The following is a 15,231-nucleotide window of genomic DNA, read 5'->3' on the forward strand; positions in this document are numbered from 1 at the left end:
ATCATTTATTTCTCTTCTATGAAGTATTATAGAAAATACCATGTGGTGACAAAGAATTACACAATTCTCAAACAATCTCTGTTGTTATACTGGAAGGAACATTTGGATTTAAAGATGTTATCTGTTATTTCAAAAATACACCTTTTTTTTTTTTTCTTTTTTCAGCGTCTTGTTGAAGCTGCAGAAGATGCTTACCTGAAACATGAGTTTGATGCTGACTTACAGGTAATTAATAATTATTTTCTTCAACATTTATCATCAGAGTATACTATCACAGTTTATACAATAGCTTGCATGAAGAACTGCTGTAGAAAGCCAAACATGTGAGTAATAAAGGATGCTGATTGCAGAAAATGGAATTAATGAAGGCTGGCTCAGTATTTTGACAGGTTACACATTTAGTGTTTGTGTGTTGGGAGACCAAGCAGGTGGATTTTAGTCTTTTAGAGATTTCATTTAAATTCCCTGCATGTCTGCTTAGGTCAAGATTTTTAAACACAGTAATTAGCAGCATGTTTCATCGTTGCAGTGTACTGGCAAGGAATTGTTCTATAGAGAGTTGAATTTGCAGATGGGGTGGGACCCACAGGGATGGGATTAGTATGACCTTGATTTGTGCAAATGGTTTGTGTTTGGATCTGTGTCTAGAGCAGACACCATTTTTTCTCTTACCTAGAAGCCCTTAGAGCCATACCATTATTGTCTCAAAATGTTGCCTTTAGGAATAACACGGGAGGGAGAAGCACTGTGGCAGCTCACAGTTAAAAATGTTTAAAAGAAAAACCTTTGCTTAAATAAGACACATAATTAAAAAAACAGGTTGATTTAGAGACCAAGTAATCTAACCTAAAATGGAAAGTTTAACAGAAAGTGTTACTCAGTGCTTAAATGAGTAAATACCTCCTTACCTGTAATGAATTCCTATATCCTTGGTTTCTTAAATGCCATGTTAAGTGGAGTTTCATTTACTTTCTCTCTACCTAGATTTAATTTTAAAACTTTTTGTGAATATTTGCCATATGCCCATTTAAATTTTGAGCTGAAGCATTAAGGGAAACAGAGACTTTTTCTGTAGACTTTTTCCCATGCATGTATCTAAGAAGTATACAGATCTGTAAATTCTATTTTCAGTTTTTACCATGGTTACTTTCAGTAATCACAAACCATTTTATGTTAAAGAAAATATGACACAAATTACTGATTTCTGCACAAAGGAAAAAATAGAGTGAGCTTTTCAGAGCTAAGGATAAGAAATTGAGTTTAGAAGGCTGTGATACTGAGATCTGTCAGCCCATTTTGGAGTAAGGATGAAATGAGTGCACTGAAAGTGATAATTCATATTATTGTTGTATTTAATGAATGCTTGGTTCTGTATTCAAATGCTTTAGAGTTCTTTTACATTCCAGCTTTGCAGAGGTGTGCTGTATTTTATTTTTTTGAACTTTAAGCCTTGGAGAAATAGGAACTATTGTCTGAATAAATCAGAAACGCCCTTTACAGAAGATTGTTTTAGAGTTCTACAGTAAGTACTTCTTCACTGCAGGACAGTTCTCACTTTGAGAGAGCCCTTCATTTGCTGAGGCTTTGAAGATATTAACACTTTCAGGAAGCCAGTTAAAAGCCATTTGTGTCAGCAGCATTAACAGGACAATCAAATCTTTGTGTAGAGCTCTGTTTATTACTGTCACGGTCCATTAAAGCTAATCAATTGTTAATCTTGGTTTCAGCGACCCCTTTGCAACCCTTGCTGGGTGATTGTTGTTCTTTATCAAAAATCTCATAATACCATCTGCTCAATATAAAATAATGGCCAGAATGATTTGATAGTGTACATTCAAGGGGAGGAGGACAGAAGGCTTATATAATACACAGTGTATATAATTCTGCTATCAAAGAGGAATTTTTTGGCATTTGTATTGCCTTGGCTGACGTGTAGAAGACAGGATTAAATGCTTTGAATTAGTGGTATGTGGTACAGCACCAGTCTGTGCTCTTTGTGCTCAGATATTCTGGAAATTCAGAAAGCACATAAATAAAGTGCTTTTGTGCTTTTTATTGGTCCAACATCACCTTCTATGTCTTGAGGACAGTATAGGTAATATTGTGTCAGTACATAAAAATGATATAAGGGAGAAATAAAATTATATTAATATTTTTATTGACTGTGAAAAACACCAACTTAAAGAAAATAATAACTGGAAGAGTTCGTCTTTTAGACTGCTGGTATTCTCTTCAGCAATGCTGAAACTATATTATTTGGTTAGGCTAGACCTGATCCCTTCTGGGCATTTTTCTTAGTAACATTATTAGTTTTGTCCTTAGCTATTCTATAGGTATTCTAATCAATATGCTGTAATGCTGTATAATGGTCTGAGCACTCGACTATCTATCCCTGGACTGAAGCTATTGGCACCACCAACAAAAACCTTGTAGTTACAAACATAAATAAAATTCCCAGTGAATTGAAAGAAATAAATCAAAATGGGTGATATGATGTTTAACTCATCAGCATTATATATTGCATATTTGAGTAATGGCCAAACTAAGAATCGGTGAGAGCTGACGTGAAAGATTTACCCTGCGGTACTTGGGCTTTGGGAGATTCTTTTTTCTGTTGGGAATGTGAACCAAGAGCTGCAGTTTTAGCAAGTTATGAGAAAATAACTTTTTAAATGTTACTAATACTTGAACTTTTAACCCAATCCAAGGTTTTCTGACATGGTGGGTATGGTTTCAAGTTATTCTGTGTTATTAAAGATCCTTTTCAAGTTGTTGCTAAGTGGAATTACTATCTTTAATCATGCCCAATAAAGTATTTGGGGATATAAGATAAACTACCATTTGTGTTGCTACAGCAAGGTGCCTTGTCACAATATTTCCATGGGCTTGAAGAATCACTCGTCTTGCTTTATATAGGACACTGTCTCTGTGCTTGCCCCTGTTTAAAATGGAGTAATTCTGCCTGATTTTGTGGCTTTAACATGGTGGAAAAAAACAACATAGGGGCCAACTGCCAAGCACAGGCCCAGCAAGAGTATTGGATGTTACAGGTTTTGAAGTGATTCTACAACCATCTTTTAGTTCTGTTGACTTAATTGTTTGCCAGAGAAAAATTTTTAGAGAAACGTAAAAAAGAGGGTAATATCTTCTATTAGGAGGTGATCTATTAAAAAAGAAATTTCTAATCATTTGTAGTTATTGCTGTTAACTAAAATTTGGCCTCCTGATCATTTACTTCCTTTGTGCTTGGGTATGTGTTTCCTAAGATGTGAACTGCCTTGTTACGATTCACAGAAACACCGTGGTGCGGTTTGCGTTCAGACCCCTGGAAGAGGCTCTGAAGTGGAAAAGTCTTCCCTGAGGCTGTCACATACCTAAGAATTTGTTGCATATGCAGCTGAAAAAACCACATAGGTTTAGAGGCTGTCTCCTCCCACCGCGTTTCCTCAAACCACTAGAAACTGGACAGATTTCATTGTGTTAAAATACACCAATGTGATATCCAGCTGCTCTTCTTAGGCAGTTACTAGCGCGGTGGTAAAGCACGCTTCAACTGCAGTCATGCGGTCTGTGTTGGCACCTAAGTCCTCTACAATATCCTGCTATTGATGCGATTGTACCTGAGCTCTTAGGAGAGAAATGCATGGAGTATTGTTACCATCTGAACAGCGGGAGGATAAGATCTCTGTCACAGTGTTGTATTATTTCTGGTTTTCAATGATCTCAGGAGGTGGATGCTCAGCAGTGGAACTGGTGCTGGAGTTCTCAGTGGAGCAGTAAAAGTAACTTGCATTTTGTTTCTGACAAACTTTAAAAAAAAATATTAATTTTAGGATCAATAAAGATTTAAAATTCTTGGTTCTTACCCAGTTTTCATACTTCTGACCCCAATGACAGGAGGAATTCATACAAAATCTCGTTATGACTACTGGTTCATTTGCTGAATGGTTTCATTATACATACACATTTGCAGGGTTGTTCTTTTATTTTCTATGTGTTAATTAAGTTCATTAGTTCACTTGCCTTACATTCCAGCTGTGTTTTCTCTGCGTGTGTGTGATGTGATAATAAAAAAGCAAGGTTATTTTTTTTTTAATAGAATCAAAGCTACTGCATAGTTTATGTCACCTGAATTACTAGATGTTTTCTTTTTGGATTGTTGTAGTTTCACTTTCTATATAAGATAAGAGAGGTTCAAGTGCCAATACTTTAAGATGGTTGACCTTATTTCAGTTTTATGTCAGAAGACTAGAAGAGGATTAATCAAGTACTTTTCAGGAAAGGATTACTTTCTTTTAAGAACACTCTTGAAGTTAATTTAGTGGGATAAAAAAGGAATAATGGTATGAGGCTGCTTTTCATTATTCATTTTTTTAGATCTAGAACATATGGCTGAGTCTTAAGGAAGAGGTTTTCAAAACTGTACCAGAATTAGGTACCTGTCTGCCAGATTTTGCTGGCTGTTAACTCCTAATTGCACTTTGTGTCCTTAAAAATCTGATCCTTACTCTTAGAGTATATATGTGGGCTATAGAAAAAATCTTGCGAAATCAGCAGATGGATAGTTAAGGATTTTCCAGTGGTTTACACAGCTGAATGATGTACTTTTTTTACACATACTTAATGATTTTTAAAAGTCTACAAAAGGTGAGACTTCAAAAGTTTAGAAGAAAGCACAAATAGCAAAAGAGGGCTGGGGAGCAGAATTAGTCCAGTTCATAAGCTCTACAGCTTCTGGGTCTAATCCTGCTACTGTTAATATTACTAGATTGTTTATTGCTGTCTCTCAAGGGGGGCTACCTGACTTCTAGTAACTTTGAAATTCAACTGCTAGTTATAGAGCTTAAATATAGACATAAATGTGTAACTTAAATTGCTGCTACTTTTTTAGAAATTCTGACCTAAATGTTTATTTAGTATAATGATACCATGCAAAAATTTATAATGATGGATTATTAAATGCTGAGGTATTTAATTAAAATTTAATCAAATAGATGGTAATTATATTGATATCAGTAACTGGAAAATACAAGGACAGAAGATAATTGAGAATAGCTTTTCTACATAATCTTATTAAACTCCTATTATAACACGTGCATTACTTTCATTTTAGTATTTCAGAAAAGTCTGTTTGCATATTTATTATCTCACTAATTTTGAATGAGGTGCATGATAACTAGATTTACAGTCTATTGGTATTAATATTTTTCTGGCTGTTAGAATAATGTCCTCAAGACTGAAGTCAGCTCTTGAAGTGTCCTGAACATCCACAACAGAAAGGGAAGTCTGTTGGACTTCAAGCACTCAGAACCAGTGATTGAAATGACTTTTTGAAAAGTGCATTTAAAATAGCAGTGGAGCATCTGAAGTTTGATGTGCTTCATGGATTATTTATCCAAGCTGCTTGCCTTCTAAATCAGAAATCAATCTTTCTAAACTCCAAGCCAGGAAACCTAATATGAGATCTGACAGCCTAAATTCCTTTTTAGACTTTCTTTCAAATATTTTGCAGACCAAAGTGCTCTCGGCTATATTTGGATGGGATATGGACAGTGTACCTGTAGCTTGTAAGAAGGCAGGAGGAAGAGATCCTTAACTAGCACCGGTCTAAACTGTTACATTTTCATGGCCCTGTGCAACTCTTGCAGAAGTAGCTACAAACACTGGAAACATTACAGTTTATTCAGTTGTAAAATCTGTCTCTGGAGCTCTTTCCTGAGGTGCCTCACACAGGACCTGCTCTCCGGGGGTTCGTCTTTGTGTTCCTCTAACACTTGTGATACTGTGGCAGGTTCTTCTATCTGGCTGTGTTCATCCAACTGCAGGCATAATTTGGATACAGCTATGATGTAGAAATGCTGCCAGGACCTGCAGAAGTCTTGTTGTTACCCACTTTTCTGAACAGTTTGAAGTCTTTGGTACCGATCAAAAGATAAGGGAGGTCAAGGAAAGACAGTAAGCATAGAATTCAGAATGTGGTTAAGAACTAACAGCAGCAACAAAGCCCCAAGCTCTTAGGAATTACACTGCAGTTTGAGAGCTAAGAGGAAGGAAAAAGGGAATAGAAGCATGAGCATCTAGTGAGTTAGTGAACTACAAGGCACAACAGGACACATTTAAATGATAAAATAATCTCTTAAAGTCTTTATTTGTTTTAGTTTTTCCTTTGTTAATTTTTTTTCTTTCAGAAAATACTTCTGTGCTTTTTTCTGAAAGAAAAAAAGCAAGCTTCAGCTTTGCAGTTCTTAGTTTAGTATTATTCTTATTGATTTCTGTGAGCTCAAATTAAGGACTTCTCAACTGCTCTAATACCAGAGCTGCAACAAATTGATTTCCAGATTTTTAGCTCTAAGGATAAGCCCTTTCAGTGGAGACTACCTTAGCTTGTCAACTCTTACCTATTTATTTGCTGAGGTTGGGAAGAGGAGAACCGAAATGACTATGGAATTATCAAGACATCAGTGAATTCAGATGCTACTGGTTAAGAATTCTCTAGAATTGATGCACAAGTAAGGTAACCTTCAGAGCAAGACTTTCACATCTCTCTTGCTCTGCATGAATGGCAGGGTTTAAGTATCAGAAAGAGAGCGTACAGAGAAAGAGGGGCCCTGCACCTTTTGGGTTATTTTAATCTCTGAACTTTTAACTGTTTTCTGGCTCTGTGGTAAGTGAACAGAAAAAGAGAACAAGGTTTTATGAAGCCAGAAAAAAAAAAAAAAAAGTCTAGTGATATTTTAGTTCATCTTCTAGTGATGAACATGAACTTCTTTGTTAGTTTTTTCACTTTGGAGTTTTGTAGAATTTTTTTGAGGATTGAGAGAAATTTTTGGCGTTTGAAGACAGTTATGATCAGTGGACAATTTTCATTACTTTTCCCCCTTTTACACATATATCTTTCTAAGAATTTCTAAGTTCTCTTACTACAAACAAATTAAATGTAAATTACTAGGACAATTTTATTTTTATGTGCATTCCTAACTTCTGTTGACAAGGAATGAGTTTGATAGCTAAGCACAGAAATGCAGACTTTAACTCACTGTCTCAGAAGCAGAGATGCAGGAGATGATTTTTTTTCAACAAATTTGTAATTTCTCCTCTGTAAAGAATTGTTCAGCATTTTGGTGCCGTTCTGCCCTATATAAGGGAGCCATCAAAAAAGAACACTAATTCTCTGCCTGTTTAGTTTAATAGCTGTTCTGTCTACATGGGGCTTGACAGCAAAGGAACCAGCAGCTATGGTCTGAATTTGCTATGGCAAATAATGTGCTCTGCTTCTGAGAAAGTTTGGCACGGAGTTCCGGAGACTAATTCTTCTGACTGCAGTTATAGGACTCATCCTTTTGGTGGTACCCTTAACAGGTTAGACTCGTTAAACAACCACCAGAATAGTTTCCACGCAGTTCTGGATTTATTCCTGCCTGCCTTTCTTGTGATAGCAATCGCTATCTGAAGCAGGTGAAGTGTGTACTGAAGAACACACTATAAATTCAGTTTTACCCATCAAGTATGGACACAGTGCTTTTTGCCGGGTGAAATCTGTTGTAAATAATGACAGAAATCTGAAACCTAGACTTGTCAAAGAACCGTATGACTGAGCAGATTATTTTGTCTTCCTGAGATTTTTCCTTTTATATTTATTTGTCCCTTTATTATGTTTGCTTGCTCCCAGAAATGAGAAGGAAATAGCTTTCTTATCCCATGAGTGTTTTCAAAATTTCAAGTTCTCTGATTAAACATTGAGATATCCTAAAGTTTTTCCTGAGCAAGAGAATCCTCCACTTCGGAACAACTCATAATCAAATAGGTGGGGCTCTCAGTTAGGATATGAGAAGCCTGTTCAAGTTGCTTCTCTAGTGAATATTAAATTATTTACATGATGTGAAACAACTGCAGCAGAAGAGTTTGTGAAACACTCCGCTCAGAAAAGCCTGATGGATGGGGCAGTCGTTTTGGATCTCAGAGGTCCTAGTCTGAGTTTCTGTTCTGCTTGATTCAGAGGATGGATTTGAACTGCAGTATAAGTCTTTTCTCCTCTGGCACAATTCTGCAAAAAAGAAATCTGTTTTCCAAAACTAAGAAGAATCCCAGGTCAGGTCTAACAGCAATAACAAGATGGAACAGAAAGTATTTACATACATATAATACATATATGCAGTTTTTCGTTCCCATACTCAAATCATTAACTATTTCCAGGTTGCTTTTTTATGCTCTTCATAAGCATCTTATAAGAATTAGAGACATGTTTGAAAGAAATAAAAGATGAGATTCTTGCATATTCACATAAATTCACAGGTTAAGGTTATAAGTAAAACAGAAGTTCTCATTAAAATAGTGGTAAAACTCGGTGTTTGCAACATGGAATTCTTTCTTTTATTGTTTTCGCAAGGCAGCTCTAACTTATTCCAATAGAACAGATAGAGGAATAAGGTAGTATTGTTCAGTTAATGGGATAATGATGTACCAGAAGGAGCCAGTCAAATGAAAACAGATATGTTCACTTTCAAGCAGGAAAAAAAAAAAAAAAAAAAGAAAAAAAAGATACTATTTAATGAACTTTTAGCGGGAAATTAATAACAATACTTAATGTTGCAGCCTCAAAATTAGATTGAAATTTGTCGTATAAGCTGGGAGTGAGTGGAAGCTTGCAAGAACTTCAACCGAGGCTTCAAAAAATTTTCCTCTTTCACAATGCCTAGCATTCTTTCCAAAAATGCCCAAACCAGAATAACTTTTGTCAATGTGGTTGCCTTTCCACACAGTCAAAATAACATGTGATCCATGCATGCCACAATTTATAATTGAGAAGTCAGTGACCTTCCTTGCATTTCAAAGCAGACTGTCATTGGGAAGGTGAGCACCTTCTGGACGCCAGGTCCACTGGTCTGGGCAGGGATGTAAGAGTAGGCAGAACAAGTTAAACAAAGCAAGGGGAAACTGAAGTTTGTGAAAGGAAGACTGTGGAGGAGGCAGAAGAAAGCAGAAACAGTGCAGTAAAAGGTTAGGTGTCAGAAGACTGTGAAGTGCAGGCGAGAAGGCTGGAGGAGAAATAACTAAATAATGTGTAAAGGCAAAGTTGTTAAGTGTTAATATCTTTGTGTTTCAAGAGTACAGACAGCAATCTTTTTGCAAGTCTCTAAAACCATTATGTTTGCTTATAGTGAGACTAAAATGGAGAAACCATATTCAGCTACTTGGGGGAAAAAAAGGCAAACCCCTCTTTCTTCCATCCTCTTCTGTGTCAGGTTAGGCAATCATATAAACGGTAAGAAACTGCCTGATGTAAACTTCATTATAAACCAAAAGAAATCTTCAGAGAGACAATAAGAGTAGGTAACGTTCAAATACCATTTAAAAATGTGTTTCAGAGAAGTTTGGCAAAACAAGTATGCACAAGGAGTGAGGGAAGAATGCTGCATAGGAGATGAGGAAAAATGTCACAATGTTATTGAAAAACATATGCTGGTTGAGATTGCCATAAACCTCACAGAAACTCCTCTTATCATTGTCCGGGCAGACAGAGATGATGTGTTTAAAAACGTGTCTCTAGTAGACGTTTATGGGACTATCAATTTCCAGTTGTAACTAACCAAGAAAGCAGCTAAAGAGTGAGAGAAAAGGAGAAGTGACCATGCAAGACGAAGTTAGAGTTGCCCATGCTTAATGTTTGGCGTATTGGTGATAGCAAAGAGGAATCTGGGATTAAAAATAACTTCATAGAGGGCAGCTGTTTGACTTGCTTCTTGAGACTTGCAGCCTAGAAATTAATTATCATCCCTCCCTCAGAAAAAAAAAAAAAAAGAGAGCACTTAACTTTCTGAAAACACTTTCTAATTAGCTTTGAACTTTCTGCTGCACAAAAGGTCAGCTACACAGTGGCTCCAACTCTGAGCGCTGTGCCTTTTCCCTGGCTAGCAGCAGCCCTACCCTCAGCACCGAGCAGCTTCACACTGGGAGTCAGATTTACTTGTACGCTCCTTTAGTCCTGTCAAGATCTCGGTGAATAGTTTAAGAAAACGACTCTCCTTGGTTTAAGCAATGCCAAAAGCAAGTGACAGTTCTGAGGATTTTGATCCTATCAAGATTCATTTTAAAAAATACTGCTTTGGCTTAGCTTTCCTTTATCCATGGATATTCAATATGTATCAGCACAAGGAGGAGGTGATGTACAGAGATGGTTGTTTTCTGATTTGTTAAGACTTCTACACTAAAGGTACACAGCACAGTCTGTCATCAAAGCTCTGTGTCTAAGATGTGCTTTTTGCCAGAATCACATGCGTTCTGAACTGTCTGGAAAATATATTTTAAAGAATCCATTTGAAACATCTATTTAATTCTGTATGTACTTGTACGTATTTTGTATCTACCTTTAGTTTCTGGTATATTGAAAGGACGAGATGCTAAGGTGCTTAGAGGAGCAGGCAGTGCTGGAGTTAATGTTTTTATTTATAAGGCTCATTGGTCAATGATACTGAGCTCTCCTCCAGGAAAAAAAAGATCCTTAATTCACTCTTGCAAAATTCAATGCCCTATTGTTCTCACTTTTCTGAAGTCACTGTTTATAACATTGCTCTCCTTTCCCCTCTGAGGAATAATATAATTTATTGGAGCAGTTCATTCATAGTCTATGTGATATCTATCTTTTGGGACAGAGATACCTTTTGCATGATGTACACACTGTTAGCTTCAAACTCTTCCTGTTTGCTTTATGTGAAAGGGTTTGTAATCAGGAATATTTATGCATCCTGGTACCCAATTGTGCTGTGCTTGCTGTTTTCTGCTCTTCGTAGAAAATTAAACTGTTTTTTCTTTTTGGCTCACACCTACCTGAAAAGCAAAAGATTTTAGAATATTACCCTATGGATTTATGATTACTAGGCAGATAGCCAGTAATAAGCAGCGATATCTGATACTACAGCCCAGACATTCTCTGCTTTTTTCCACCTTTTTCCTATTATCTTTAGGTTTAATAAACTATAAATAGGAGAAATAAATGGCAGACCATCTTTTCTCTTTTTGTGCTTTTTTTTTTTTTGGAGGTGCTTGGTGATGAGATTAAGTTAAAGGTCATATATTCTTCTAACCTGGTATTTAGGAATAGACAAATTATTGAAAAGGGTGGAAGTAATCTAGGTTTATTCATTTTTGTGGGAGAACAGCTTTTTTTTGCTACATAACAATCATTTTAAATGGAAATAACAGTATTATAGATAAAGATTTAATGAATATATATGAGAAAGGCAAAATAGAAGTCACTAAGCAGTTCATAGCTTTAGATGAGGTCACATTTCTGACTTGTGTAGTATGAAAGTGAGTAAATCTTTAGATGATCATAGTGGAAATATTTCCAGGGTATTGTACATACTGCTTATTGTAGGAAGAAAGTTACTTTCTTGCCTTTGGCTTATAAGAAAGATACTGAGTGAAAACCAGCTATGTTCGTACCTTAACATTCAATTGCACGTATTGTTTCTTTGTTTCTGTATCTCACATAATTGCTGACTACAAAATTAAAATACCAAGCTCATTATTTCAATCCTAAGATACAACTTGCTTTAGACTTATGCTTTGTCTCTAATTGTAGTTTCTGTGTGTTGAGCTTCATTAACTTGAAACAGAAGGAGCCTCCACTTTTGTGTTGAAGTTAATTAAAGCTGGTAATGATTATTGTCTGAAAATTTTCTGGGTTCAAGTAGGTTATTTTGCCTCTGCCTCTATTTTCACGCATCATTTCATCAATCATGTGGTTGGCCGATTCATAATATACAGGATTTGTCTGAATTCAGTGAGCTATGGGGTTTTTTTATCATGAAAATACACTTGCTTATTTGTTTAATCGTTAGTTGAAAGCTCCTGCTTGTGAAATAGTTACTGGTGACTTTTAAACTCAGATTTTTTGAAAATGATTTGGAAAAATAAAAGCAACTATTTTTCCATGAATAATAGGTAATAGCACAAAACACAATAGATAGATCCATGTCAAGGGCCACAGTTAATGGCTTTCAGGTCTTTTTACATAAAATTTGAAAATTTCAAAATATGACAATTCCATGATGATGTGTAAAAACTTCAGACTTAGAAATACAGTATTCTGAGCTGTGCTGTACATACTGGTACGGTTTTGACCATGAGTGATAGTATGAAGTAATTATGCATGTTTAAATGCACATATAGTTTAGTATTTATGTTTTAATAATTTTGTTCAAAGTTCTGCATTTCAACCTTATGTATATTGCCTGATGTGCACATCTTTATCACTGGTTTTGTAGGTCATGCTGTGGGAGATGTGCTGCTTAAAAAAACCAACAAAAACAACCTCCTAGTGAAAGACCGTGTCTAAGATCAGGTGCCAGGGGTATTGCAACGAAGTGCAATGGATAAATAGATAAACAGATGAAATACAAGATAGAGGATGTACTTGCTTGTGCGAAAAGCTTGGAAAAAGTGATGGTATGTTCCTTGAAAAATCATAGAGGCCAAGTTTAAATAAGTGTTTTGTTTGTGGTTCATTTAAAAGAAAAAAACAACATTACAATAACAGTAATTTGATTTAATGTTACATTTTATGTTTGTATTTCAGATTGAAACTACCAGCTATATAGCTAAAGCTTTCAGGCTATTCCATTTAGATGTAAAAAAAGGACTTGAAATCTTATTCTGTGTCCAGTTAGCTTTTTGAAATGAGGAGCATGTGTACAGAGAAATATTACTGTTGGATCCCAAAAGTGCCTATCAAAGATATTAGTGAAAGGTTTAATGGATATTCTGTGCCTGTGTGAAGCTCCTGCTGACAAAGTCAGCTCAAGAGCTTTCAGCATCATATGCAAACCAGAATTTTGCACCAGAGTCGAGCTGGGGGGTGTGTATTATGTTGGAAGGGACAGCGGAGGTTTTGGGTATAGGGCTGGCAAAGGCTTGGCAGCAAGGCGAGGAGATCTGGTACAATTTGTAGGGCTTGCGGGAGCTTATGCTGGGTTTGTGATTTTTTGGAAAGGGTGTATGGAATTGTGATGAGGTAAAATCACCTGGACAGAGGTCACCTGAGGTTGTGAAAGGCTGTGGGAGGTCTTGGAGGCTCCAAGGGTTTTCCAAGGCTTTCTCCCCAGCCCACCAGTAGACCTTGCTACCCTAACACAGTTCCAAACTTTTCTGCATGGTCTTCTCTCCTTTCTGTCGCACTTCCCTTCTCACCAAGGTGCCTGGCTCAATTGCCCCCTCTCCTACTTCGAATTCTGGCCCCATGGCAGCAGCAGCAGGTTGTGGAGGCGGGTTGGGGATCTGCTCTGTGCAAGTGTGCGCTACCCTAACTCATCTTCGCTCTCTTGCCATTGGCAACAGAGACAGTCTGCCGCCCTGGGCATTTTTGCCTGTATTTGGCACAGTGTCTGGCTGTTGGCTGATCATATCTTACACAAGGATCTTTCATAGCAAGCTGCATACTATTTTTCGTAAGACCATGTACCGCTTCAAATTCCTATAAAACTCTCCCTCACGCAAGCATCGTGTCTTCTAGTGCATTCGCGTAGTAGCTGGGGATCCAGCTGTTTCCTGCAAACCCTTAGGAAACTAATAGCCTCGTGAAGTATCACAGTGTTAGTGTCACTGATTAATGATGGAGGTAGGGATGTTCAAAGTTAAGTGCACACCTCTCAGTGAAGGGGTAAATCCTGCGTTGCCTTTTGAAAATTGTCCCCATTCTTACTGAAATTCTGATACAGGTAAATGGCTGTTGAAGTAGCTCTCTAGAGGTCAAGTGATTATTGTTCTCCTAGAAAGACCCAAATTTCCAGGCTTTAACTGCCTGTAAAATGTCAATGATATGAAAAGGCATAGTAAGGAGGTGAAATGTAAGGTGGTGGTGTTATGAAAAATTACTCAATTTCTATACCCGCTCCCCTTCCCTACTGCATTCCATCTCTCAGAATTGCAATTTTCTGCAGATTTTATGGGATCTATATTCACTAGGATCTATTATGGGTTATAGAATGGGAAATCTCTTAAAGATTAATTGAAATTCAGAAAATAAGAATGTGTAGTATATACTATAAAAATACTTGAATCCCAAAATGCTCATCATTTTTGGTCCAAGTTCTGTACCGAATTCCATAAAATAGCAGCCCAATTAGCATCCACAATTATCCCCATCGAGAAATTATTTTTTTTAAATTCATTGTGGTATCTTGGTAAATACTTTGCTATATATTTCCTCCAAATAACGTCCCAGTCCTTGAGCTTTCTACATACTGGCAGCACCAGTGTTCCTCTTGAGTGGGTGTTGCTGGGCTTGTGGAGAAATGAAATGGTAATTAGGGAGATTCTGCTGAAAAACGGCAGTGAACGATACAAGGTGGAGACAGCAGTTTTAAACAAGGACCCCTTGCAATCCTGGTCATGCAGATTTTACACGTTGCTTGCTTTCACTTTAATCAAAAGGTGATACTTTTCAGTAGCGCTTGGGACTGGTTTGGAGAGAAAGCTCTTCTGTCTTGGTAGCTTTTTTCCATCCATTGTTCCTCCCACCCCTAATGTTTCAAGAGTTGTTCCTTCCCTTCATCCTATCCTGACACAGGTTTTCGCCTCGTCTTCCTGTTTTCTCTTTGTGTGGGAGAAGACAGAACTGGGAAGCAGGATTGTTGTCAAGTACAAAGCGTTTCAGCTGATTCGGTTTTGTCTTACACAGTTGGCTCATACCCACTGTACCTGCGTAAACCACGAGTGATCCTGGTATAGCAGGGTAAATCTGGACAGAGACACAAGGAGAGAGTTTACAGGATGCAAAACTGTTTCATTTATTGTCTTGCCCTTTCTCTTCAGACTGCAGTTCAGCTCTACTTTTGACTGATAAAACATTTCTGCAGTGACAAATCCTCTGGTGCACAACCGAGGACGTGTCTGATGGTTGCATTAGCTTTTACCGTGGTTGCCTAGCTCCTCGAGCGCACGACCGTGCTCGCCCCTGTGTTCTGGGCACCTCCGTGCTCTTGTTACCAGATAAGCCCTGACATTACCTTGTGAATTTGGTGAGCGTTGCACCTCAGCCTGTGTGCAAGTGAACTCCAGAAGGACGGTATAAAAACTGTGTTTTTTGAATTGGACTTTATAGTGCCATAAACAGTGACATCATTGTATATACACACAAATATATAATGATGAATACAGCAAATGCAATCTTGGATGTTGGCTGGAAAATGCATGCTCCAGGCCCAGATTTAATAGGAACTTTCATATTCCATT

At 37.2% G+C, this 15,231-nt stretch overlaps 1 protein-coding gene across 6 annotated transcripts in view; it reads left to right on the top strand.

Moving 5' to 3' along the window:
• CACNA2D3 (calcium voltage-gated channel auxiliary subunit alpha2delta 3) overlaps positions 1-15,231 on the top strand; it is a 481,763-nt gene that overhangs the window by 149,917 nt on the left and 316,615 nt on the right. For all 6 annotated transcript variants that reach the window (XR_003927719.1, XR_003927720.1, XM_030043854.2 and 3 more), the window contains one exon: positions 166-225. Coding sequence is in view for 4 of the 6 variants with exons in the window: in XM_030043854.2 (XP_029899714.1) it covers positions 166-225 (60 nt within the window). In the remaining 2 variants the exon portion in view is untranslated. The remainder of the gene's footprint in view (positions 1-165; positions 226-15,231) is intronic.

The sequence above is a fragment of the Aquila chrysaetos genome, chromosome 20 (genome assembly GCF_900496995.4).
Source record: "Aquila chrysaetos chrysaetos chromosome 20, bAquChr1.4, whole genome shotgun sequence".
NCBI classification, from domain to species: Eukaryota; Metazoa; Chordata; class Aves; order Accipitriformes; family Accipitridae; genus Aquila; species Aquila chrysaetos.